General features: G+C 40.9%; 1 protein-coding gene across 4 annotated transcripts in view; it reads right to left on the bottom strand.

Moving 5' to 3' along the window:
* The window catches only part of MACF1 (microtubule-actin crosslinking factor 1), a 407,350-nt gene that overhangs the window by 143,766 nt on the left and 237,140 nt on the right, over positions 1-26,444 (bottom strand). For 2 of the 4 annotated variants that reach the window (XM_025361749.1, XM_025361739.1), the window contains 5 exons: positions 23,873-23,980; positions 23,580-23,678; positions 22,236-22,388; positions 21,846-21,934; positions 19,226-19,361 (listed from right to left, as the gene is read on the bottom strand). In XM_025361749.1, the coding sequence (XP_025217534.1) occupies positions 19,226-19,361; positions 21,846-21,934; positions 22,236-22,388; positions 23,580-23,678; positions 23,873-23,980 (585 nt within the window). Of the gene's footprint in view, positions 1-5,359; positions 5,510-5,595; positions 5,812-9,408; positions 9,559-9,946; positions 15,335-19,225; positions 19,362-21,845; positions 21,935-22,235; positions 22,389-23,579; positions 23,679-23,872; positions 23,981-26,444 lie in introns of those variants that run through there. The other 2 variants (XM_025361720.1, XM_025361729.1) reach the window with 1 other exon arrangement.

The following is a 26,444-nucleotide window of genomic DNA, read 5'->3' as shown; positions in this document are numbered from 1 at the left end:
AAAGTTTTGGAAAATATAACATGAATTTCTGATCTGAGATGTACCTAATTGTTCTTTCTTAGGTTCAAATATCTATTTGTATCCATCCAGCAATGAGTTACTGGTAGGCCAGTACTGAGAAAATACATAATTTGTTTGTGATTTGCTAAAATTTTTGTTTTTTGAGACAGGATCTTGCTGTCACCCAGGTTGGAGTGCAGTGACGCATACAAAGCTCACTGCAGCCTGGACCTCCCGGGCTCAAGCAATCCTCTCACCTCAGCCTTCTAAGTAGCTGGGACCACAGGTGTGTACCACCATGCCTAGCTAATTTTTAAAATTATCTGTAGACACGGTGTCTCACTACATTGCCCAGGCTGGTCTCGAACTGCTGGGCTCAAGTGATCCTTCTACTCAGCCTCCCAAAGTGCTGGGATTACAGGCATCAGCCACTGCACCCAGCCTAAATTTTGATTTTTTGAGTAAATGATGCTGTTTATACTATTTTTAAAACTGTGAAAGATTACACTCAGACTTTGTGTTATAGTTATATTTTTCCTTTAAAGTAGTAAAAACTATCCAAACACTAAAATCATCTGTTTTCAGACTATTAAAAGCAAGTAATCTTCCTACAAACATTCGGTGATTATCAGTTATGTTATACTGGATCTCCATCACTTTGAAACTGACAGTAGATCAATTGAGAGTAGTCAATCCTGCAAAGTAGGCAGAAAGGGCTTCTTGAATATTTATCATAATGTTACAGTAGGTAGTTAGGCAGACATGAGCAGGGCATGAGAGGCCCTGCCCACCTCCACATTACCTGATGGTCACCTCCAAGAATGTCAGGTGACCATCAGGTGATGGTCAGGCGGTTGTTCAACCATCTCTCTAAAATAATAATTGGTTGTAGTCGGCAACAGAGAAAGGCATGCTTTTAATAGATAGAAAACACGTAAAGCTGGTGATTAGCAGCTTACTGATAAGATCTCAGGAGCTGGGCAAGTGGGCTCAAGCATGCACACTAAGAGGCAAACTGGCGGTGTTTAAATCGGTATATGAACTTCTCCTAGGAACGCTCGACTGGTAAGGGAAAAACGCCTCAAGTGAGCATGTATACAACTTCAGTAAACACACTGCGCATCCGACCCCTCCCAAGTGCTGGCAGGTCACTGCACATGCAGACAGCCCACCCCAAGGGAAGAACCAGGGGAGGAAAAACATAACCCCTTGAAGCATGCCAACATATAAAACACAAGTCAAAGGACAGACAGCACACTAGGATCTCTCAAGTTGCCCGTTTGGCCCTCTTCCAAGTGTGCTTTACTTCCTTTCATTCCTGCTCTAAACTTTTTTTTTTTTTTTTTAAGACTCGGTCGCACTCTGTCATCCAGGCTGGAGTCCAGTGGCATGATCTCAGCTCATTGCAATCTCCACCTCCTGGGTTCAAGCGATTCTCCTGCCTCAGCCACCCAAGTAACTGGGATTACAGGCACCTGCCACCATGTCCAGTTAATTTTGTATTTTGTTTTCAGTAGAGACGGGGGTTTCACCATGTTGGCCAGGCTGCTCTTGAAATCCTGAACTTCAGGTGATCCTCCCGCCTTGGCCTCCCAAAGTGTTAGGATTATAGGCATGAGCCACCATGCTCAGCCCTAAAACTTTCTTTTTTCTTTTTTTTTTTTGAGATGGAATTTTTTTTTGAGATGGAACTGCCCTCTTGTTGCCCAGGTTGGAGTGCAATTGTGCAATCTCAGCTCACCACAACCTCTGCCTCCCGGGTTCAAGAGATTCTCCTGCCTCGGCCTCACAAGTAGCTGAGATAACAGGCATGTGCCACCACACCCGGCTAATTTTTTTTTTTTTTTTTTTTTGAGACGGAGACTTGCTCTGTCACCCAGGCTGGAGTGCAGTGGCACAATCTCGGCTCACTGCAAGCTCCACCTCCTGGGTTCACGCCATTCTCCTGCTTCAGCCTCCCGAGTAACTAGGACTACAGGCGCCTGCAGCTGGGACTACAGGCGCCTGCCAACACACCCGGCTAATTTTTTGTATTTTTAGTAGAGAAGGGGTTTCACCGTGTTAGCCAGGATGGTCTCGATTTCCTGACCTCGTGATCCGCCTGCCTTGGCCTCCCAAAGTGCTAGGATTACAGGCGTGAGCCACCGTGCCCAGCCCTAAAACTTTTAAATAAACTTTCACTCCTGCTCTAAAACTTGCCTCAGTCTCTCCCTCTGCCTTATGCCCCTTGGTCAAATTCTTTCGCGTGAGGAGGCAAGAACCGAGCTGTTGCAGACTCACATGGATTTGCCGCTGCTAACAATAAGACAAAGCTTCCTTCCTCTGTGAACATAATAATTTAGGAAACTATCACTGGGAAAACAAGGCTCAGACTGTTGTTCTCTGCCGACAAGAGGATTCATATGTTATAACTAGGAGAGGGCACCAATGTATGACATGCTCTATGTCTCTATGTTTTTATATCTCATACTATGTCATGGGAATTTTTTTCATGCATGCTTCTTTGTAATATCTTAGCAAAGAGATAAAGCCTGAATAAAGTCTGAAACTCTCTCCCTCAGTGATATCTTTGGATAAAGGGTATAAGAAAAGGAGGCCGGTCAACTCTTGCATGATAAAGAGGGATGAGATTGTGTACAAGGTTGATCATGGACAAACTTTTATGTCTGCTTCTCTTAAGACTGGGGAAGAGGAAGAAGATAGAACAGAAGGAGGGGTCATTTCTAGTTCTGTTCTGACGTTCTAAAAAGTTGAAGGAGAGGGATCTCTTTCTATAGCAGAGGGTTGATAAACTACTGTAATACCTGATATAATCTTAAATAGAACAAAAAAAGAGAACAATATTTGGGAGAAAACTCTCTGGCTCACATGTATCTCATGGTCCTAACTTTTCTCTCATTGACTAATAAAGAGAATCAATTAATCTGGGGCTTAAGAAGAAGAAAAGCATCTCTCTAGAGCAGGGGGGTCAACAAACTATGGCCCCCAAGCAAAATCTGGCCTGTCACATGTTTTTGTAAATAAAGTTTTATTGGAACATGGCCATAGCCATTTGTTTATGTATCTATGGCTGCTTTAATTTTGCGTGATTGCAACAGAAATAGGTCTTTTGCATATGGTTCATAAAGCCTATGATATTTATTATCTGGCCCTTTATTTAAAAAGTTTGGCCGGGCACGGTGGCTCAAGCCTGTAATCCCAGCACTTTGGGAGGCCGAGACAGGTGGATCACAAGGTCAGGAGATCGAGACCATCCTGGCTAACCCAGTGAAACCCCGTCTCTACTAAAAAATACAAAAAACTAGCCGGGCGCGGTGGCAAGCGCCTGTAGTCCCAGCTACTCAGGAGGCTGAGGCAGGAGAATGGCGTAAACCCGGGAGGCAGAGCTTGCAGTGAGCTGAGATCCGGCCACTGCACTCCAGCCTGGGCGACAGAGAGAGACTCCGCCTCAAAAAAAAAAAAAAAAAAAAAAAAAGTTTGCTGGCCAGACACTGTGGCTCACGCCTATAATCCCAGCACTTTGGGAGACCAAGGTGGGTAGATTGCCTGAGGTCAGGAGTTTGAGACCACTCTGGGCAACATGGTGAAACCCCATCTCTATTGAAAATACAAAAAATTTTAGCCAGGCACGGTGGTGTGTGCCTGTAATCCCAGCTACTTGGGAGGCTCATGCAGGGGAATGGAGGTTGCAGTGAGCCGAGATCACACCACTGCACTCCAGCTTCGGTGACAGAGCGAGACGCCGTCTCAAAAAAAAGAAAACAAAAAAAAAGTTTGCCAACCCATGCTCTAAATAACCAATCAAAAATTCTCCTGAGTTCAGCCATGGTGGAAAGCACTGCAGCGATTTCACAGGAACTTAGAAATACCATCTGACCTAGCAATCCCATTATTGGGTATATATCCAAAGGAATGTAAATCATTCTATCATAAAGACACATGTACGTGTATGTTCCGTATAGCACTATTCACAATAGCAAAGATATGGAATCAACCTAAATGCCCATCAATGGTAGGCTGGATAAAGAAAATGTGGACACCACATTTTATGGAATACTATCCAGCCGTATGAAAGAATGCGATCATATCCTTTAAAGCAATATGGATGGAGCTGGAGGCCATTATCCTAAGCAAACTAACACAGGAACAGAAAGCCAAATATGGCATGTTCTCACTTATAAGTGGAAGCTAAACAAGAATACATGGATACTAGGAGATGAACAACAGATACTGGGGCCTACTTGAGAGTGAGGGGGTGGGAGGAGAGACAGGATCAGAAAAAATACCTATTGGGTACTGTGCTTATTACCCAGGTGATAAAATTATCTGTACATCAAATCCCCATGACATGCAGTTTACCTATAGAACAAACCTGCACATGTACAAACAACAACAAAAAGATCTCCTAAAACTGGTATGTGTGTGTGTGTTTGTAGGATTGGATCTTGGTCAAAAGAGAAACAAAGGATGGATCCTAGATGCTCATTTATAAAGAGAAGATGAGACTGATAATAACAGGTCATTCTGTAGACGGTATCTCAGAGAACAGCTGAAGGAAGAAATGATCATAATCACAGAAGCTCCAGGGATATGATCTATTTTTTTTTTTAAGACGGAGTTTCATTCTTGTTGCCCAGGCTGTTGTGCAATGGTGTGATCTCAGCTCACTGCAACCTCCGCTTCCCGGGTTCAAGCGATTCTCCTGCCTCAGCCTCCTAAGTAGCTGGGATTATAGGCACCTGCCACCCCGCCTGCCTAATTTTTTTGAATTTTTAGTAGAGACAGGGTTTCACCATGTTGGCCAGGCTGGTCTCAAACTCCTGACCTCAGGTGATCCACCCGCCTTGGCCTCCCAAAGTGCTGGTATTACAGGTGTGAACTGCCACACCCAGTCAGGGATATGATAATTTAAAAACCTAAACATAGCTGACTTTCTTGGAAATTTATCTTTCTAAGAAAGATAAATGGCCAGGTGCAGTGGCTCACACCTGTAATCCCAGCACTTTGGGAGGCCGAGGTGGGTAGATCACCTGAGGTCTGGAGTTTGAGACCAGCCTGACCAACATGGTGAAATCCCGTCTCTACTAAAAAGTACAAAAATGAGCCAGGCGTGGAGGTAGGTACCTATAGTCCCAGCTACTCAGGAGGCTGAGGCAAGAGAATCACTTGAACCCGGGAGGCAGAAGTTGCAGTGAGCTGGAAACGTGCCACTGCGCTCCAGCTTGGGCGACAGAGCAAGACTCTGTCTCAAAAAAAGAAAGAAAGATAAATATGGATACTGGTTTGCCTAGCAGGAAAATAAAACTGATATAACTCAAAGGACAAAGAAAACATGCTTGAGAATGGGTGGAGAGTTTACCTCATATTGTTGGAGACAGCGGTTCAGGCTGTCAACATCTGTTTCACTGTCAGATCCCTTGCTGTTCAGAGTAAGAATGGTATTGCCAACCCAGGCTCTCAGATCTTGAAGTCTGCCTTCTAGCTGTGTGTGCTGATTTAACACTTTAGTCTAAGAAATAAATGGCAAATCACATTATGAAAATCTCCCAGCCACCCAGACTTTGTGAGCTTTTATGAATAAAAGCAAAATGCTACCTTTTCTATTTCCACAGCATTCTGGAAGTGGAGTAACCTGGAATTCCAAGTGTCACTCACAGAACTGAGAGACTTCTGAAGATTCTTGGCATCTTTCTCTAGAGCCTTCAACAGTTGAGCAGGAACTTCTTGAGGTTGGCTGATGATAATTTGATTCACACACTCTAATTCCTGACTGACCAAGGTGGTCAGATCCTTTAACTCCCTGTCTAATACCTGAGGGAATAAAGTGGAGTTACCTATAAAAGCAAGACTAGAAACCCTCTGGGAATCAGCTGTGAACACATTTCTCTCTTACCCCATGTCTACACACATTTTAGGGCTTAGAAAATGTTTTTATGTACTTTCATTAATTTACTTGGTTCTTGCAATCACTAATTCATGAGGTGGGCAAGGTAGATGTTATTGTTCTGGATTTACAGAAGAGATGTCTCATTGCTTAAAAAAAAAATGTGAACAGGCCGGGCGTGGTGGCTCAAGCCTGTAATCCCAGCACTTTGGGAGGCCGAGATGGGCGGATCACGAGATCAGGAGATTGAGACCATCCTGGCTAACACGGTGAAACCCCGTCTCTACTAAAAAATACAAAAAACTAGCCGGGCGAGGTGGCGGGCGCCTGTAGTCCCAGCTACTCAGGAGGCTGAGGCAGGAGAATGGCGTAAACCTGGGAGGCGGAGCTTGCAGTGAGCTGAGATCCGGCCACTGCACTCCAGCCTGGGCGACACAGCGAGACTCCGTCTCAAAAAAAAAAAAAAAAAAAAAAAAATGTGAACAGTGTTCAAGGTCACCCAGCTGGTAAGAAGTACAGCCAGGATTTGGATTCAGGTTTTCTGACTCAGTGCAGTCTGCTCCCTCCACTGTAACTTGCTGCCTCTCTGAGAGTATCATTATGCCTTTCTCCAAGGAGCAGCTGTGCAGAATTAATGTACTACAAAATAAACCCAAAGGATGACTCTTCCACTCTAAATTCCAGGGTCATGGAACCAAAGAACACAAAGCTATCCCCAACCAGCTTTTCCACTCATCTAGTCTGTAATATTCTGGTCCTCAACAGTGAAGCCAGAAATAAGCTGTGGAAGAACTTGATATAGTTCTTTGGCGCATCATCCTCAGCCCCAGTTCAGCCATCCTACCCAAGGCCACACACTAGATACTGAGAGAACCAGTAAACCACTACAATCTGTCTTCATTGTGACTCCAATCCTATGACAACTCTTAACCTCCAATTTCAGTGAAATAGCCACTCTTCCTCCCTCTAAAGGCTGTCTTTCTATGTTTTTAGGGGACTGGTTCTATCAGTTACCACTTCCTCTCTCTTCTAACTTCAAGTTCTCTTTTTCAATTGGTTCTTTCTCCTCAGTCCAAAACCCATTCAAAACATTCCTATCAATCCATCTCCTTCAAGTAGTGTCCCACCTCATTCCTTGCCTGTACCTAAGACTTCTGGAAAGAATGATCTATATTAATTGTCTCCACCTTCCAACCTCCCATTTATTCCAGCTGCAAGTTAGTTTATACCCCATCACTCCACTGAAACTGTTCAAAATCATCAATAACTTTCAGGAGCTGAATCTCCCCTTGAGTCCTCATTGTACTCAATCTCCCTGCGGCAGTTACTAGGACTGACTCCTTCTCCTTTGGTTTCTGTGAGACAAGTATTTCCAGGTGTTCTTCAGAGATCTCCAGTTAGACTTTTTCAATCTATTTTATTTTTTGTCCTTTAAATGGTAGTGCTTTCGAATATATTTTTCTTTCTGTTTTCTTTTTTTTTTTTTTTTGAGACAGAGTCTTGCTTTGTTGCCCAGGCTGGAGTGCAGTGGCACGATCTCCGCTCACTGCAAGCTCCGCCGCCTCCTGGGTTAACGCCATTCTCCTGCCTCAGCCTCCCTGGAAGCTGGGACCACAGGCGCCCGCCACCACGCCCGGCTAATTTTTTTGTATTTTCAGTAGAGACGGGGTTTCACCGTGTTCACCAGGATGGTCTCGATCTCCTGACCTCGTGATCCACCTGCCTTGGCCTCCCAAACTGCTGGGATTACAGGCATGAGCCACTATGCCCGGCCCTTTCTTTTTTTTTAAGACAGGGTCTTACTCCATCTCCCAGCCTGGAGTGCAGTGGTGCATTCATAGCTCAAAGAAACCTCAAACTCCTGGGCTCAGGCAAATCCTCCTGCCTCAGCTTCCTGAGTGGTTGGGACTAGGGTGTACACCACCAGGCTTGGCTAATTTCTTACTATGTTGCCCAGGATGGTCTCAAACTCCTGAGCTCAAGCAATCCTCTTGCCTTGGCCTACCAAAGAGCTGGGATTATAGGCATGAGCCACTGTGACTGGCCCTGAGTATGTTTTTCTTCCTAAATAGTCTATTTTGTCCAAGTTTCTTTTTCTTTGTTTTAGCCTCTCCTTTTGTATCAGAAGCTTTCCGGATGCTCAAGTGGAGAGTAATGCCCTAAAAAGCAGACTACAAACTCTACTGGCTGTAGTCTTCACTGACGGTGATGGAGTTGGGCTATACAGTTGGGAAAGCACTTATGTCAGTACCATTAGGTCTTCCTCCTTGGGCTGGTCAAACCATAGCGGAAGCAAGGATATAGCTCAAAATTCAGTATGTATGTGAACTTCCAGTTAATCCTACTGATTTCTGTATGGAATATTTACCTTCAATAAATGGCTGCTCTCCCTAGTCAAGAGACACTCTGAATTACTTTCCTCAGAGGATGAACATCCAGTCTTGTTAGTGCACGGCATGAGCAGTTGCCAGGCTATGTGAAGTAAGTTGAAAATCTAAAGGTCTAATTGCTTCTTAAATAGACTTTAAACCAATTAGAAGCCCGTTTGCATATCCACTTTCATCTCTTTCTGGTGCTCCCAATTTTTGAGGTTTTGGGGAGTTCTGTAGTGTAAATCAGGTTGTTCCTTAGCTTCCTCCACTGTAAGTTGAGGATCTGGTTTACTCTAGCTTGCTAAGGTAGTTACCTCCTCATCTATCTGCTTTCTAACTTCTAAAATTTTACTGCTGTTTTCTCCTTTCTTGCTCTTTATGAATTTATGTGCTTAAAACACAAAAAACCTTTTTCCTGATGTCTTAGTATAGTTTTAGGAAGTAAGAGAGATTCACTTATATATCTAACCTACTGTTTTAAGCCTCCAACATTTCTTGTTTGAATTACTGCAATAGTTTCATAACCAATCACTCTGCCTTTGAATTTACCTAAATCAATCCAAAACCACACAGATAACAACTGGTAGGGCCGGGTGTGGTGGCTCGTGCCTGTAATCCTAGCACTTTGGGAGGCCGAGGCAGGTGGCTTGCCTGAGCTCAGGACTTTGAAATCAGCCTGGGCAACTGGTGAAACCCCATCTCTACTTAAAGAAAAAAAAAAAAAAAAAAAATTAGCCAGGCGTGGTGGCGGGTACCTGTAGTCCCAGCTATTTGGGAGGCTGAGGCAGGAGAATTGCTTGAACCTGGGAGGCAGAGGTTGCAGTGAGCCGAGATCACGCTACTGCACTCCAGCCTGGGCGACAGAGCAAGATTCCATCTCAAAAAAAAAAAACAAAAGCAAAACAACAACAACAAAAAAATTAGTAGTAATTACATTCATAGCCAAATCCAAGGTCTGTTAAAGTCTATCCTTTATAAATCTTATCCAATCTATCCAAATGTGGCCCATCTCATAATTATCTGACAAGGGTCTGAGATTGTTTACCCTAGAATAGAGTGCAAGCAGGTCCTAGTAAGTCTTGAAATCTTCAAGGAAGATGGAGGCAGCTATCTTGAAGCTCATGTCTGTGGTGGAAGTCCCTGGGAACCTACCTTGGCCTGACACAGCAGATCCTGTAGTTCTGCCAGGTTTAGCTCCAAAGGCTGCATCTGTCTGGTCCTCATTTCAATGTTCCGTAACAGAGACAGATAGGAAACTAGCTTTTCATCATGTTCTAAACAGAGTTGCCGGGTAAATACATTCTGTGGAGCCAAAAAGAAAGCTGACTCAGTTCTGACATTCTTCCTTAGAGAGCAGAAGCTCAGAGCTATCAATCTACAAGCGTCATTTTACCAAAATTTCCAAAAGTTATTCTGATTTTAGGTAGCATCATCCTAGTATTTCTATTAGCTTGTTTCTATTTAAAACCCTTGCAGATTTCAGAAAGACATTCAGAGCCAATGCCTAATTTTTCAACAACTTTGTTACAAACAGATGATGATAAACTAAGTTATATCTTAGAGAATCATCTAGTGCCTTAAAATGTATATAGGTATACAATTATACATATGTAAACTCTGTACCCAGTTAAGAATTTTAGCATTAAACTAATTATATCTTTAGGGGGAAAAAAAAAAGCACACCACTTACTTGTGTTGCTCTGAAGGGCTCTGGGTTTACACCTCCATTTCCCTTTCCTCCAAGTGCAGTCATGAAGGGAGTTTGTTCAATGCCAGGGCTTTCTCTGACCTTTTCCTGTGGTGTCTTCTCTGTCTTCACTGTAGAGCATACTGTTAGGGACATTGTCTTTTCTTCACTGGTCTCTGGAACAGTAGGACTAATGATGGCATTCTGTTGCCCTGTATTCTCTTTCTGAGACACTCCTTTGAATAGTTTCTCTGGAAGAAAGGATCCCAAGACTCTGGAACCTCTCTGAGTCACTATGTCCTCAATGGATCCTGCTTGCAGACCTGTAACGTTAGGGTTTGCCATTTCTAGAAATTTCTCTCCAGTTATTTCCTGTGTTGCTATTTCAAATTTGAGAGTTCCACAAAGTTTATCATCACTTTTGCTGCCCTGATGATGAAGGTCTTTTCTGTCTGAGAATTCTAGATAACTGACTTCTTTTGAATCTGGTCTAGAAACTGTAGTTTCTTCCAATTTAAGACCTCTTGCTGGGTCAAAGGATACTTCTTGGTATGACTTTTCTTTACATTCATTAGATGAGGAAATGAGATGTTTGGTTTCCTTGGTTTTAGAAGTAACACAGGAATCTTGATAGTTGGTCTCCCGTCTGGTGGTTCCTTGGAAAGACTTGTCTGTTTTGGAAATTTGGGATGAGCCTGTCACTTGGGCTTTTCCATCTGATTCCTGGTAGTGCAATCCTTCAGGTCTTGGGGTCATAGAAGGGAATGGTTCACTCTGGGCCCCACAAGCAATTTCTTGAGATAAGTTTTCTTCTGGTTTTAAAGTCAAGCAGAGACTTAAATTGTTTACTTTTCCTTCACTGGCCTGTTTAGAGCTGAAGAGTGTTAAATCATCTAGATGTTTTACAGAAATTCCTTGAGGTACCACTTGGGAAGAAGAGTCTTCAGTTTTAAAAATAACAGAAAATCCCTTTTCTGTATCAGCTTCTTTCCCTTTTTCACTTGAGGTCATTTCCCTAGGTTGGCTCTTTATATGGGAGTCATGCTCATCTCTAATGGCAGTTTCCTGATACAACTTTTCTTCAGAAAGAAATGCTGATTTGCATGTTCTGATGCTTTCTTCTACAATCACCTCCCTCTTCTCTCTCTTACTTTTCACCCCAGCATTCATTGGTTGCTGCAAAACCTGCTCACTCGGCAATTTGCCTGATGTTTCACAATATGTTTCTTGTACTTCCAAAATCACTTCCCCTTGATTTTCTCTTATTTCTTCAGAATCTAGACATGAGGTAGACTGCTTCATATGAGAAATAATTTCTATTTTTGTCACTGCTTTTTCCTGCTCTTCATTTGTGTCATTTCCCATGTTATTTCTAGCCACTTCTTTGAGTTTAAAATCACAAACTTCAGAGTAAGTATGTGTCAATGACACTTGGCCCAAGGATTCACCTTTAAGATTATGAGGATTTATGATACTGATAAATTCTTTAGCATCTGGAGACATTCTTGGCTTATGTTGATCCTTGCACCTAAATTCCTTTAAGGAAATTTCCCTGCTCTTTTTTGCCTGCTCCCCATCAGAAACTCTCACTTTAACCTTTTCTTGTGCAGACTGATTTTCAACCTGAAGTAGTCTCTCACTCTCTTCTACTTTATTACAACTCATTTCAGCAGTCTGATTACAAGCAATTAACATATCCTTTCTTAGAGATTCATTTTGCAATGCACACACTTCAATCCCCTCTTGCTTTTCAATCTGAGCCCTGTGATCGCTGAACTCTGAAGTATCTATTTGGATCATATTTGCCAGTTCAGGACTGATCAGTCTTTTCTCAATAGCTTCCGCTAAAGTCACTCTCTGATCACTAAATATGTCAACAATTCCTCCATTTAACACCTGATGAGATGCAATAATTCTGACCATGTTTTCATCCACCAGTTCCTCTTCCAAAGCTGATGCCAATGTCAGTCTTTTTCCAGTAGCAGTGTCTATGATTCCACCAGTATTTGCCTGGGCTTCCAGAACCTTCAGCGTAGATGCAAAGTCTACTTTTCCAAGCTGAATTGCTTGAGACAATGTAAGCACTTTGTCGCTCACTCCATCTTTAATGTCTGAGAAGGGAATTACTTCTAGATATCTCTGTCCAGATTCAATATCAATCTTACATTTCTTGACTAATTCTGAGTAAGGGACAATTCTGCAGTTCTCGGGATCTACAATGCCATGCATCATTCCTGGAGACAATACTGCTTCATTAGTTAACAGTCCTTCTTTTTTAGCTTCTGCCAAGGTCAATCTCTGACTAGAAATGAGATCCACAAAGTTTCCAGTAAAGGCCTGAACTTCCTGGATTTCTCTTTTCAGGTCTGGGGTAATAAGATCTAATTTTATGGCTTTAGGGAGGGAAACAGTTTCCTTTGTTTCAGGATTGAAAATCTGATGGATGTTTAAGTTTTCAACTCTTTTGAGTTTCTTGGCTAAATCTTCACCAATTAAGCCATGTCTGAAGGCATTATCAACAGAAAGTCTCATCCCAGATATATGGTGAATGATACCTCCATCTAGCACCTGCTTAGTCAACAAACGAATGGCCTCCTCTCTCTCCAAAAGACCTCTGTCAATGGACTGCACAACTGTTAAAGGGGCTTTACTATCAGGGTCTATAAGTCCTGTTGTTTCCATTTGTAAACTAATTAATCTCTCCCTAACTGTTTTTTCAGCATCTCTACCTTTGGAAGCTTTCTCCAGATTTATAAGCTCTGGCTGGTCAGCAATGTCCACCAAGCCAAGAGTTGAGGCCAAAGTTACTGAAACTTTTTTGCCTCGTTTCAGATCAATAATTCCACCAGTCACCACCTGCCTCTCTAAAATTCTGGTGGCTGTTTCCTTGTCAAGAAGTCCAACCGTAACTGCATCCTTTACAGAGCATAGTGTGTGGGTACGGGGGTCTAAGATACCACTTATAGCTTTGTCTGCCATGAGGACATTATGTAATAATTTCTCATCCATCAGACCTTCATTAATGACTTCTTCAGTTGTCAAAGACTCACACGTCTGAGAGTCAAAGAACCCCTGAAACATGTTCAGCTTCTCCATAAGCTTCACGGCAGTGTGACTTGGCACGATGCCTCGGGATATTGCTTCATTTAGTAAGAGCTTTTGACCTGTTTGTTCATGAAAGATACCACCATCTAGTAACTGTGCAGATAACACATTTAAGGTAGCTTCTTCAAGCAATTCTGATGGATGACTGTAGGACAGAAAAGTTTCCCTGCCATTATCTTCCTCATCGGTCTTTTCTAATATCATCATACTACCACCTGCGATGTTCTGTGCTTCTTGAGTTTCTTTATGGTCATCCTTAGCCAAAAATGTTTTCTTTAACATTTGCTTTTTGTCCAGAGGATGAATGTTCACATCAGTTTCAGACTTTAGTTCTAACTTTACACCTAGAGTTTTCTTTACCTGAACTTCTGACTTTTTGCTTTGGGGTTTTATGTGAGATCCTCCAGTTTCATCATGAATATATTCCGTCTCAAGAGTGTGTGCTTGTTCATTCTGACACGTAAAAGAAGTGTTTCTGAGAGGCTGATGTTCTTTCTTTGGTGTTTCAACAGAAAAAAGATCTTTGTCAACCACCAACGGCACACCTTCCGCCTCCGCAGGAGGTACAGTCAGGAGGTGTCCCCTGCTGGCATTTTCTTTGATAGACACTGCTGTTTGGTCTTCCCTTTTGGTATCTATCAACTGCCTTTGTACCTCTAATTTGACTTTATTTATTACCTTCAAAGAGTCAACATTTGAATTTCTCTCTTTTTGTTCTACAAACAGATCCTCTTCAGGGTTCTCTACAGAAGAATCTTCTGTTTCTGCAGTGGTCTTTTTGCCTTTTTCTGTAGTGCAATCTTCCTGATTGGGATATTCTTTGTTCTGAGAAGACAACTGGAACTCAGGCAGCCTCACAGTCCACCCATCGCTGAAAGTTCCTGAGATTTTCACATTAGCTGACTCTTGCAAACCCTCAGGAGTTTTTTGCCTTTGATGTCCAATTTCAACCACTTCTGGAGGACTTGTTTGATACTTGTCTCTGGATGTTAGTATCTCCATCAGCTCTTTATCTAACAGAAGCAGCCTCTGTCCATTTTGTACATTAATATAGCTGTGAGTCATCAGCTGGAACAACAGATTCTCACTCTTGCTTGCTATGGCCTTAGGTTGGCTCTTGCTGCACGGTAGAACTGCTGCTCCATGATTAATATTTTGTTCTGCAGAGTCTGCTAGTTGCATGTGGGGCATCACATCAGGTATACAAATCGATTTTAAGTTATTGGCAAGATCTCTGTCCAGGATACCACTTTCTATTGCTTTCTTCCAGGACAAAATCTCTGTGGTTGCTGGTAGAAACAGAGCCTTAATGTGCTGTCGGTTACTAAGGATTTTATGTGCTAGTTCAGTAGACACAATACCTTGTTCTAGGGCATCTGTAATTGGGAGGATCTCTCCAGATTCAGGCCACAGCAAACCCATGAATGACCAGAGGGACTCCAGAATCACAAGGGCGATCTTAGCAGCTACTAGATCATTGCTCACTGCTTCATTTATTGTTAGCCTTTGCCCCGTGACAGTGTCTATGATGCCTCCTGTCTGAAGCTGCCTTATAAGGATACCACAGGCCATATCTTGGTCAATCAAATTATGTCTTACAGCCTCTTCCACTGTAAGTCTATGTCCTGTTCTTGGATCTACTATGCCACCAGCAAAAAGCTGAGCTTCCAGCAACCGGACAGTGACCTGCCTATCTATCAGCCCTTCCTGAACTGCACGGAAAATGCTAACCTTCCGGCCTGATTTCAAGCTCACCATTCCCCCTGCCAATTGTTTGACAGGCAGTAATTTGAATCCTGATTCCTGGTGGACAATACATCGTTGCATCAGATCCAGTAAACCAATTTTCTCAGCTGTGTTAGGGTCTATCAAATTCTTGGATGTTCTAAGATGAGACTCTAATACTGAATGAAGCCATGCAGAAATGAGGCCTTGATGAAAAGCCTCTTCCAGGTTAATACAGTTCTCACTAGGGGAAAGACTGAAACCTCCAGTTGCCAGGTGAGCTTCTAAGATTTTCAGTCCGACTCTCTCACTGATTATTCTCTTCTCAATTGCTTCCACCACAGAAAGAGGGCCTCTGCTCTCAGTAAGCCTGCTTATTAAGGCCAGGGCATCCTGTAGCTCCCGGAGCTCCTGGTACATCTGGGGATTAATGAGGTTTCTGGCTAGGCCCTCCTCCAAAGAGAGGTTTTCACCAGTCTCAGGGGCAATGAGGCCAGACATGATAACCTGAGATTCCAGAAGCGCAAGGCCTGTGTCTTGGTCAAGGAGGCCCTTTTGCATGGCTTTGAAGATAGGAAATATCTCCACTGTGCCTAGGTCAATCACCCCAGCAACTGCTCTGCAATCCTAAAAAAAAAAAAAAAAAAAAAGGAAAAGAAAACTGAATCAGAGCCAATGGCAAAGCACAACTATTGAAAGGAGTCATTCAAAGAACTATAGTATTTAGGCCAGGCATGGTGGCTCACGCCTATAATCTGCCCGAGGCGGGCAGATCATGAGGTGAGGAGTTCGAGACCAGCCTGACCAACATGGTGAAAACCCCGTCTCTACTAAAAATACAAAAATTAGTTGGGCTTGGTGGTGCCTGCCTATAATCCTAGCTACTCAGGAGGCTGAAGCAGGAGAATTGCTTGAACCCAGGAGGTAGAGGGTTACAGTGAGCTGAGATTTTACCATTGCATTCCAGCCTGGGTGACAGAGTGAGACTCCGTCTCAAAAAAAAAAAAAAAAAAAAAAAGAACTATAGTATATAAAATTCTGACCACAAGAAAAACCCAGCATGGGATAAGCCCCAACATGTAGGAAATATTCTGAAGCAAGCCACCCAGTGTTAATAATAAAAAAGAGTTTTTCTACACTGCAGAATGTTTACTAGACCAGAAGTTCCTAGATCACTTGAGAGATAGTGGCATTAAGCATATCTGAGTGACAAGCTCTACAGGGTGGCAAGCAGTGAAAGTGATAGGATTTAATCTTATTTTTAAGACCAAATCATCATAAAGTTTCTTACAGACGCATAACAGTTCCCCCAAAGTGAGAATTCAACCCCATAAAACAAGTTTTTGCTGTTGTAAACCACACAGAAGACTCTGGAAGTAGCAATTCCCTGCTGATTAGCATAGCAGGACTGGTCCACAGAATAAGAGGGATTTACGCAATCCAATAGCTCCAGAACAATTGTGCATCCCAGTAAACAGGCCTGTGTATATTACTCAAGAAAGTATTTTAGCAACTGGGATACTCGCATTCTTGGACAATGCTAGCTTCTCCCAAGGCAATGGCTCTAAATTAAATTAGTTCTAGGACTTGGAAGTAGCAAGACAAGGAAGAAACAGATCGGGGACCCTTGCCTACGGAACCACTAGTAACTTTTCTTCTGGTCCAGGCTAGAATGGGTAGCACAATAACCATGACTACAGCTGTCACTTATTATTAGATCTATTGAACACTGACATTTAATTCTCACAGTAATCCTATGAAAACAATTGTTTGAATCTTTAGTTTGAAGAAATGAAAATGAGGCACATAGTTTAGGTAACTTGTCCAAGGTCACAAAACTAGTAAGTTCCAGAAATAAATCAAGGTCTGACTCTAAATCTTGTATGCCCTCCCAGAGTCAGACCCAGAAAACTATAAAAGACAAGTACAGTAGAGTCACATCTTAACACAGGAGTTAGGTCCTAAGGTCAGTGAATAAGGCATATACGCTATCAAAATTACTCTTGCAAATCCTAGAAAGAGCTCCTAAAGAATTCTCATTTTGAGATCTTTTATCACAGAATAATACATTCAGATTTTAAATTATTTAAGTGTTTAACCACTTAACAACACTTCATCATTTTTATTACTCTCCAACTTTTCAGCTCTTATTTATGTTCACTATTTTCATTTTCTGTATATAATTTTATCTGTCCCTCTTTGGTCAGTGCTACTTTCTGATTACTTATTTAACTCTCTACCTTATTGATGGAGGATCTTGTGGAAGCAGTTTCCAATTACTTCCCTGCCTCCTAAATAATAGCATTCCATTTTACCTCAGTGAGTAAGTTCCATAAGAGCTGATCCATTGCCCATGAAGGTCTAGGAGCAGTAGCTGTCATTCAATAAATATGGGACGAATATGGATAAATAATAAGGAAACCCTTAAAATCATTAAACCATTTCCCCTCAGATTTTAGAAACACGCACTGAGGATTTCAAGCTTGATGAGGTGCATACAATAAGAATACAGTATGGACAGCAAATAAAAGAACAGTATATTTGGTTCTCATCTCCATTTCTACATATGTATTCAATCAATGGAATAACTGACAGACTTCTCCACACTAAAGTATTATTTATTCCCTATCCCCTTGTTTTCTGACCAAGAAGAGAAAGTTCAATCTGTATAATTTAAACATATATATTATGCAAATTCCCTATGTGTCTGTTTTAAAGAAATTGAAGGAAAAAGTTCACTGGAATGTGATACCTGAAAAATTTCAAGATACCTGAAAAATTCCTTTTAGAAAATCCATGAAAGACTATTCAGAACAGACAATATGACAAAGAAAAACATTCCTTTGAGAACTTTTCATTTCTTTTGTGAGATTCATGGAGTCTCAAAAATGCTGACACTGAAGAAAGGCCTGGAGTCTAGCCAAAGAGAAAAGTCTGCAATGTTACTTCCAACACCCTCACAATTGGAGAATAGGCAGAAAACACTCAGCTGGGAAAAAATCCAGAGAAACTCATTTCTATCCTACCAAACATGGACATTCTGACCTAAACAAGCATTAAGAGACAGAAGGAGAGGAGGAAAGAAAACATAAAAGGCTTCTACTTACCAGAGTTGCAGGGCACTCCTCAGGCAGATAAAAGATAGAGCCTTATGGAGCAGCTCAGCCGTATCACACACACAGTGTAAGCTTGGTGTTAGCGTCCAGCATGCGACTGTTTGTTTTTGCAAAAAAGAACCCCAAACAGGTCGTCCTCTTTTCCCTTTGTGCATTTGTGCTTAAACTCCAAAGGGTTAGTGAAACTTGTAAGCAAGGATGTCAGTTAATCAGAACAATACTTCACATGAAACACACAAACAGTACAGGAGACACATCATGCTCAATGTAGTGGTGCTCAGCAGCTTGTCTTTCTTTTTTTCTTTCTTTCCTTTTCCCCCCTTTTTTAACCTTTCAAAATGAGAACTGGATGTTCTCAGCAAGCAATTGTTAAAACTTTTCACATACTCCCTTATATGGTGAAGCAACAAGCCACTGGAAGTGGGCTACCTTAAATGGAGAATGTTACACTAGCACTTTGTTTTTCGAAATATACCATCAAATCATTGCTAGTTCTGTCTTGTGGTCTTTACAACTCCAGCTACTGTTGCACAAAATTTATATCCAAGGACCAGAATCAAGACATGCTTTGTCTGAATATCATTTTGAGCATCATCTGGACCAAATTTGACTATCACATGAGCTTAATTTTGGCCTGCCCCACATAAGTTGGCCATTGCTTCACAACATAGGAAATAAGCAGGCAAACACACATATATATCCCAGAGACACATGTATATAATATGATAAGTGTACACACACGCACAGGTATCCAGGAAGAACTTAGGACAACCAGCAGGAAATATGATGACTTTCATATGGTCCAGGAAATGAACATGGAGGGGAACTGGTAAAGATGCCACATGATGAGATGACTATGGGTGAGGGGAACCAGCGTCTTAGTCAGTGAAACTACTCTACTAGTTTGCTTTGGAACTTAATATTTCTCATTGCCTTAGTATGGAGGGAAGAGGTTCACAGGTTTTTCTTTCCAATATCCAGAACTCTTGGCTATCAACTTTCATGTGACAATGCCACAAGGGAGTATCTTACTGCCCTGTGATCATATACAATACAGAATTTATGTTCTCCTCAACTGCTGTCTGCCACAAAATGGCATAAGACAAAAAAGGTGAACCAGGTCTAAAGGGTTAGCTGTGTCTTCTAGTGCTCTTGACTGACCAACACATCATGGAACCCCAGTAAAGAAACACAAGACACATGGCTGCTAAGGTGAGGTTAAAAATTAAGTCACATTGGTCATGGAAAGCTAGTGATCATGACTGAATCAGCAAAGCTGCTTTCATACCATTCAAAAGGTATCCACCCAATATTTGGAGATGAAAACTAAAAGTACCTTTTGTTCTGTCTGGTGAGCCAACTGGCTCTGAAGCTGCTGAAGCTGATTTGCAGAACCATCACAAAGGTCATGGTAAGCCTGGTTTAGGGCATTCAATTGCTCAGATATTTGTTTCTTCTCTTTTTCTGAGAGCCTGGAAGATGAAGCATTAAAGTTTTTTTAGGGGAAAAAAAAAAATCTCCAAACTCTGCTCTATTGCTTCAAAATTACTACTTCTTCATCTTGGATGGATGATCTTCTTCTTCCATATTCATGGGAGACTCTGGCATTTCACTCAGTTTTTCTGTCTATCTCAGATCAAGTCACGGTTCTTGGTGATGTCAGTGCTATGTCCACCCCATGCTTGTAGTTCAAATGACCTCATCTCCACTTTAGCCCCACCTACAAACGTCAAATTTAGACCCTTCTATCATCTGAAATTATTCTGCTTCTGAAATCTTAGACTTCAATAATCCACTATATGATTATAACTCTACCTTCCAGTTTTATCTTTCTTTACTCCTTCTATACCTATTTTCTTTTTAAAATAAAATATTTAAACAGGCAGAAGAATATAACAAATTCTCATTTACCTGTTATCTAGCTACCCAGCTTTCACTTCACGATTTACTATTTTACATATGTGCTTTAGGCCCTTTTCTTTTTCTTTTTCTTTTTTTTTTTTTTTTTTGAGATGAAGTCTCACTCTGTTGCCCAGGTTGAAGTGCAGTGGTGCAATCTTGGCTTACTGCAACCCCCACTTCCCGGGTTCAAGTGATTCCCCTGCCTCAGCCTCCCAAGTAGCTGGGATTACAGGTGCCTGCCACCACACTGAGCTAATTTTTGTAATTTTAGTAGAGACGGGGTTTCACCATGTTGGCCAGGCTGGTCTCAAACTCCTGAACTCAGGTGATTCTCCTGCCTCAGCCTCCCAAATCACTGGGATTATAGGCACGAGCCACCGCACCTAGCGGCTTTAGACCCCCCTTTTCTAAGAAATAAGACATTACAGATATAATTAAAGCCCACTGTATATTTGTCACTGAGTCCATTCCTTTCCCTTTCTTCCCAAAGGTAACCACCTCTTGAATCTGATGAATCCTGCAACTTTTTTTTTTCATTCCACATTATGTTTCTGAGAATGAACTCTGTTGATTCAAATGGGAACTATCCATCAACTCATGGATATGTCCTAAGCCTTCCTTAACACCTCTATTTCCTCTTATTCTATCAGTCTTCTCTATTAAGTTTCTTTTCTTCAGAGGCCAGACCCCACAATCCACATTCTTAATCAGTTCCCTACCATTATCCTTGCACTCTCCACTTACTAACCTGATAAATGTCCAACCCCCAATCAATCAAACCATCAGTCTCTTCTGCTCCTACACTAAGGCTGCTAGGTAAATCCAGTTAGAGGAAAAAAAAAAATTCCACAACCACACAGAGAGAGTCAACTGGTTTCCAATCTCAACTGGGCCACAATATTTCCTGACAATCCTCTTGTAAATTCCCAGCCAAGTTCTTCTTCCTTTCTCCTGGACACCATCCTTTCAACAAACCTTTCTGCCTATTTCAAAGAGAACATACAGACCACTGGGCACTAATTCTCCTACTTTCTGGCTTCAGTCCCAACAAATTTACCTCTATCCATACCTTTCTTAATCTCCTTTCCTTCCTCTCCACCTCAGAAAAAAAGTGGCCTCAATTTCCTGTTTAAGGTTGCACTTTCTAATGATCAATGAGTTTCATCCTCTTGCATGTCCACTGGGACCTTTCTCTAATTATTTCCTTCCCTTTGTCCTTAGATTTACTCCAAAACATAGTTAAGTCCATTGTAGCTTTTAAGAAAACAAAACCTTCGTGATCATATACTCCATTTTTAAATATTGACTCTATTACATTTTTCCTCTCCTATGTCCTGGCTTCTTGAAAGAGCAGTTCTGTTTCACCTTGCTTGCCTCCAATGTGCTCCTCACCATACTAAATCTGACCTCATGCCACAACTTGTCACCAGAGGCACCAGAGACTTCTAACTTGCCAAATGTACAGATATTACTCAACTTTTCTTGACTTCTGAACTTCTCTCCTTTTTGGAACTCTGTTCTTTCTTGGGTTCTGAGTTATCACTCATATTTTCCTTTTCCTTCTCTGAGGCTTCCTCAACAGGCTGAGAAGCCCCGAAAAACCCTTTGGAGTAATCTACCCTCATGCTTTCTAATACGCTGATAATTCAAATCTCTGTCACTTTATGTGATAATTTTTAAGTGTAACCAAACCCATAGATTCATTATCCTTAACATCTCTTCAATATTAGTCTCTTCATTTCCATTCCTCGTCATTTCTTGCCTACATTATCAGAATAGCCTCTTAACAGGCCTCTCAGCCTCTATTCTCACTACATGTCCTTTCTTTATATAACTGTTCTAGCAACTTTTAAAAGCAAAACACAATCATGTTTAAAATCTCTTCCCCTAGCCAACAAATTAAATGCAAACTCCTCAGTATGAACTACAGGGTCCCCCATAATCTGACTCTTGCTGCCCTGAATTCTCCAGTCTGAAATCTCATTACAGCCATAAGTTTTAGCCTGATAGACCAGGTGCCCCAGATGTGCCATAATCTCTCATTTAATACTCACTTATGACCATGCTTGGCCAAGAAGATCTGTGATGTTTTAATAGCTTCAGAGACTTGTTCTTTCTTTGTTGTCAGCTCTTCTGCCAGAACCTACATGGTAGAAATAAAGAGAAAAGGCTTCAAAACCCAAGAAATAACCATCAAAATTTATTTTAAAAAAATTTTTTAATCCTAGGGAAAACATGCAGCTTAGGTCAAATCATCACCAATGAGCTACAGCTGATAAAAAGGTACAAGAACAAACAAGATGGCTTCTTAAATTTCTTTAAGTTAACATTTACTTAGGTAGCAATCACTTCTGGAATGGCCCACATGTGACTTCTACTATTCCACCTAATGCATTAACATGTATTATTCTACCCAGATAAACAGAGATGGACCTTCCTCTCACCTGCTGTTCCAAAATAGCTTTTTCAATGTCTGTTGATTCTTTGGTCTGGGATGAGGTAGCTTTTCCTTGTGTATTCCTCGCTAGGGTAGACACCCAGCCCAAAAGTTCTTTAACCTTCTCCACATGTTCTTGTTTCTCCTCTTCTACCACTTTCTAGAATAGGAAATAGAAAATCAATATTCTAGCAATGTCTTTTATTAGGTTGGCATGACTTCAGATTTTCTTAAATGAAGTCTTCCTAAAAACAGATACAAAAGTTACCTAAATAAGTAGGCTGTGAAAATAACCCCAAGTATAATTTAGCCAGGCTACAGTATTGCTCACAGGTGTTTGTGAGCTGAATTTGTTATACCTAGGTTTAATACCGTTCTGAAAAATACAAACAAATATAATAGGCACTCAATAATTATTTAATGATTTTTAAAAAAATCTCTTCACATATAGCATCTTACTCATTTTCATAATTCTTAGGTTTACAGGTGAATCTGTAAGAAGAGGAGAAGAGGCTGAAGCCTACTGAGATTATATTATGTAGGTATGGATATAAAGAAAGTCTTGCTAATTTAAAAAGCAAAAGATGGTATGGTTAATGTTTTAACAGCTTTTCTTTTATAAGAGAGACTGAATATGCAGAAACTTATTTTACAAAGACAGAAGATTTTTATAATTACAAAAAGATGACATGCTCATTACAATAAATTCAAACAAGTCTAAAACACATAATTATGTAATTTAATCTTATTTCCACAGAAATTTGGTATAAATGCCTATAAACTTCTTTCTATGCCTTACTATGTCTTTGTAGTATACAGTTTTGTTTTTAATGAAATCATAATTGTACATAGTATTCTAACTTCCTTGTCTCTCAAAAATTATATAACAATTTAATTGTATAATATATATTACATATATAACATATATAATTTTTTGCTGGTTTTAAAAAATTTTTTAATTTTTGTGGGTACATAGTCGGTGTATATATTTATGGGGTACATGGGATATTTTGGGCTTTTTTTTTTGAGACAGCCTATTGCCCCGGATGGAGTGCAGTGGCACAATCATGGGTCACTACAGCCTCAATTTCCCAGGCCCAAGTGATCCTTCCACCTCAGCCTCCCAAGTAACTGGGACCACAGGCATGTGCCACCATGCCCAGATAATTTTTAAACATTTTTTGTAGAGAGGGGATTTCCCTATGTTACACAGGCTGGACTCAAACTCCTAGGCTCAAGTGATCTTCCCACCTCAGCCTCCTGGGTACCAGAGACTACAGGCACACACCACCATGCTGGCTAAGCTGTTTTACTGCACTTTCAAGATAATATTGGACCCAATTGTCCTCACCTCCTCCTCCTCCAGACGCCGGAGTGCATCACTGATGTATTTCACGTGCTGAGTTGTTAAAGTCACCAATGCTGTGTAGCGAGTCCTTAAGTCCATGAACTGTGGTTCAAAAGAACAATTTAAATAAATCATCTGCCAGAAAATGAAATGTAAATAGTTGAAAATAAGAGGAAATGTTCATGGAGTCACATGTTCACCAGAAAAGTGAGCCCTAAATCAAAATATAAGGCCCAGGCAAATGAATCTTTCCTTAAGGGAAGGCAGTGGTGTATTTCCTTCCGCCACCCTCTCACCTCTTGAGTGATGGCATCTGAAGAGGAAAGCATGCGACGGCGCTTGCCAGGGGATTTCTGCTGCGATTCCACAAAGGCCTTGTATGTCATCAGTTGCAATTCATAGTCCTAGGAAAGGATGAATTTCACTACAGTTACTCAGGGTTTTATAATTCACATACATCATGTAATAAATCATAGCTTTTTATTGCTAGAAGCATTTTGGTGACCACTCAGGCTGGAGGTTAGCAAACTTTTCCTGTAAAAGGCCAGGCAGAAAATATCAGGCCATACTATACATGTGAAAGCAGCTATAGGCAATATATAGATGAAAGAGTGTGGTTGTTAGAATAAAACTTTACTTATGAACACTGAAAACTGAAGTTCATATAATTTTCACATCATAAAATATTATTCTTTTGATTTTCTTTTCAACCTTTTCTCATTGGCCATACAAAAACAGGTGTGTGGACAAGATTTGGCCTGTGGGTCATAGTTTGCTGACCCCTTAGTTGCAGTCTGACCAACCCTTTCATCTCATCTGTGGGGAAAGTGAAACCCAGAGATGGGATGTGAATTTCCCTAATTAACTAAGTGGGTAAGTAACAGAGTCAAGATTAGAATCTTAGTTTTCTAATCCCTAAACCAGTGTTGTCATTTTACCATATTATTCTGCCACTTCCTCTGCAACCCTGCAAGTTCTGCCCTAGTCTACTTGCTTCTTCTCTCACATGAAGTAGCCTTATGAGTGCAGTAGCCTCTTATGTACTTTCACTGCTTCTAGTCTCATCTCAATCTATTCTCTATTGTTCCACCAGAATACTTTTTCTAAAACCCAAAGATGACCACATCATTCTTCTCCTTAAAAAGCTTTCAGTGATCTAGAATAGAGCTTTTCAAACACCAACATGCATATAAATTATATGGGGATCTTATTAAAATGCACAATCTGATTCAGCAGGTCTGAGATTCTACATTTCTAATAAGCTCCCAGGCGATACTGATGCTACTGGTTCAAAGATAACACTCTGAGAAGCAAGAATAGAAGACAAAGCCAAAACAATGAAACAAGGCCTGTCATGGGTTGGCCCCAATCTCACCTCTCATTTTCCATAGTCACTGTTCCTTATTATGCCTTCTAGCTATACCAGAATACTCTCTATTTCCTCTATAATCAAGTATTTTCATTCTTCTCTGCCTGGGATTATGCAGTTCCTTTGCCTAAAACGTCCTTCTGCTGTCTACTTAAAAAAACTCTTGAGTACAAGGAAAACAAGGAATGAATTTGTAAAGGAATCCATAAAAAATAGTAGTAGCAACATTAAAATAATTATAATCAAAGCAATCGCTACCACTTGCTAAGTGCACTTTAAGTTTGAGGCATGGTCCTATGTATACATTATCTCATTTAATCTTTGCAATCACTCAGTGAGGTATTATTGTTCTCATTTTATAGATATAGTAACAGAAACATATGCTAAGTGCATACTCAAAGTAAGCCTGGAAAATGGTGAAGGGTTTGAACTCAACTCTTTCTTACAGTGAGTGTTCTGTTATTAACTAAAGGAATGCCTTCATTCAAAAGTATTTGTTAAGCATCTTCTATGTACTTGCCATTGTTTTGAGTGCTACACACACATACTGAGAAACAAGTCAGGAAAAACTTTGCTCCCTTGGAACTTATATTCTAGTAAGAGTCACAGAATAAACAAATAAATATACAATAATCTCAAGTTATTTTTTTCTTTTTTTTGGAGACAGAGTTGCCCAGGTTGGAGTGCAGTGACACAATCATGGCTCAATAGCCTCAATGTCCCAGGCTCAAGTGATCCTCCCACCTCAGCCTCTTGAGGAGCTGGGACTACAGGTGCACACCACTACACCCAGCTAATTTAAAAAATTTTTTGTAATGATGGGATCTTGATGTGTTGCCCAGGCTGGTCTCAAACTTCTGGAATCAAGTAACCCTCTTGCCTTGGCCTCCTAAAGTGCTGGGATTACAAGTATAAGCCACCACACCTGGTCTCAAGTCATTTTTCTTTAAAGATGTTCTAAGAGAAATAGGGGAGAGCTAAATTATTCACGGCCTTACAAACCATGTAAGGATTTAGAATTTTATTATGACTTTTATTGACATGATCTTATTTACCATATTTCATCTATTCTAAGGTACATATTTTCTCCACATTTTAGTCTTTCAAATTGGAATATATCTTAGAATCAATGGCATGTTACATAATTGGCAGAGTTTCTTCTTTTTTCCTCTTTTTGGCATGCAGAAAATTATAGTGTAGCTTGTAATCAATGGAGTCTAAGATTCAGTGACATGCAATATGTTCTAAAAAGGCGATTTTGGCTACTGTGTGGGAAAACAGCCTGTGGGGGCCAGAGCAGAAGCAAGAGACCAGCTCAGAGGGTACTGTAGTAGTCTTCAGTACAAGATTCTTCACTGGAATGTGAACTAGGGAAATATAGGGGGAGATAATGACAGGTAGTCAGATTTGGGACATGCCTGAAGACAGAGCCAACGGAGAATATAAAGCTTAAGGCAAAGACGAGAGTTTAGGATGACTCCTGGGTTTTTTGCCTCAGC

The sequence above is a fragment of the Theropithecus gelada genome, chromosome 1 (genome assembly GCF_003255815.1).
Source record: "Theropithecus gelada isolate Dixy chromosome 1, Tgel_1.0, whole genome shotgun sequence".
Taxonomy (NCBI): Eukaryota; Metazoa; Chordata; class Mammalia; order Primates; family Cercopithecidae; genus Theropithecus; species Theropithecus gelada.
This window is presented reverse-complemented; position numbering and strand designations above follow the sequence as displayed.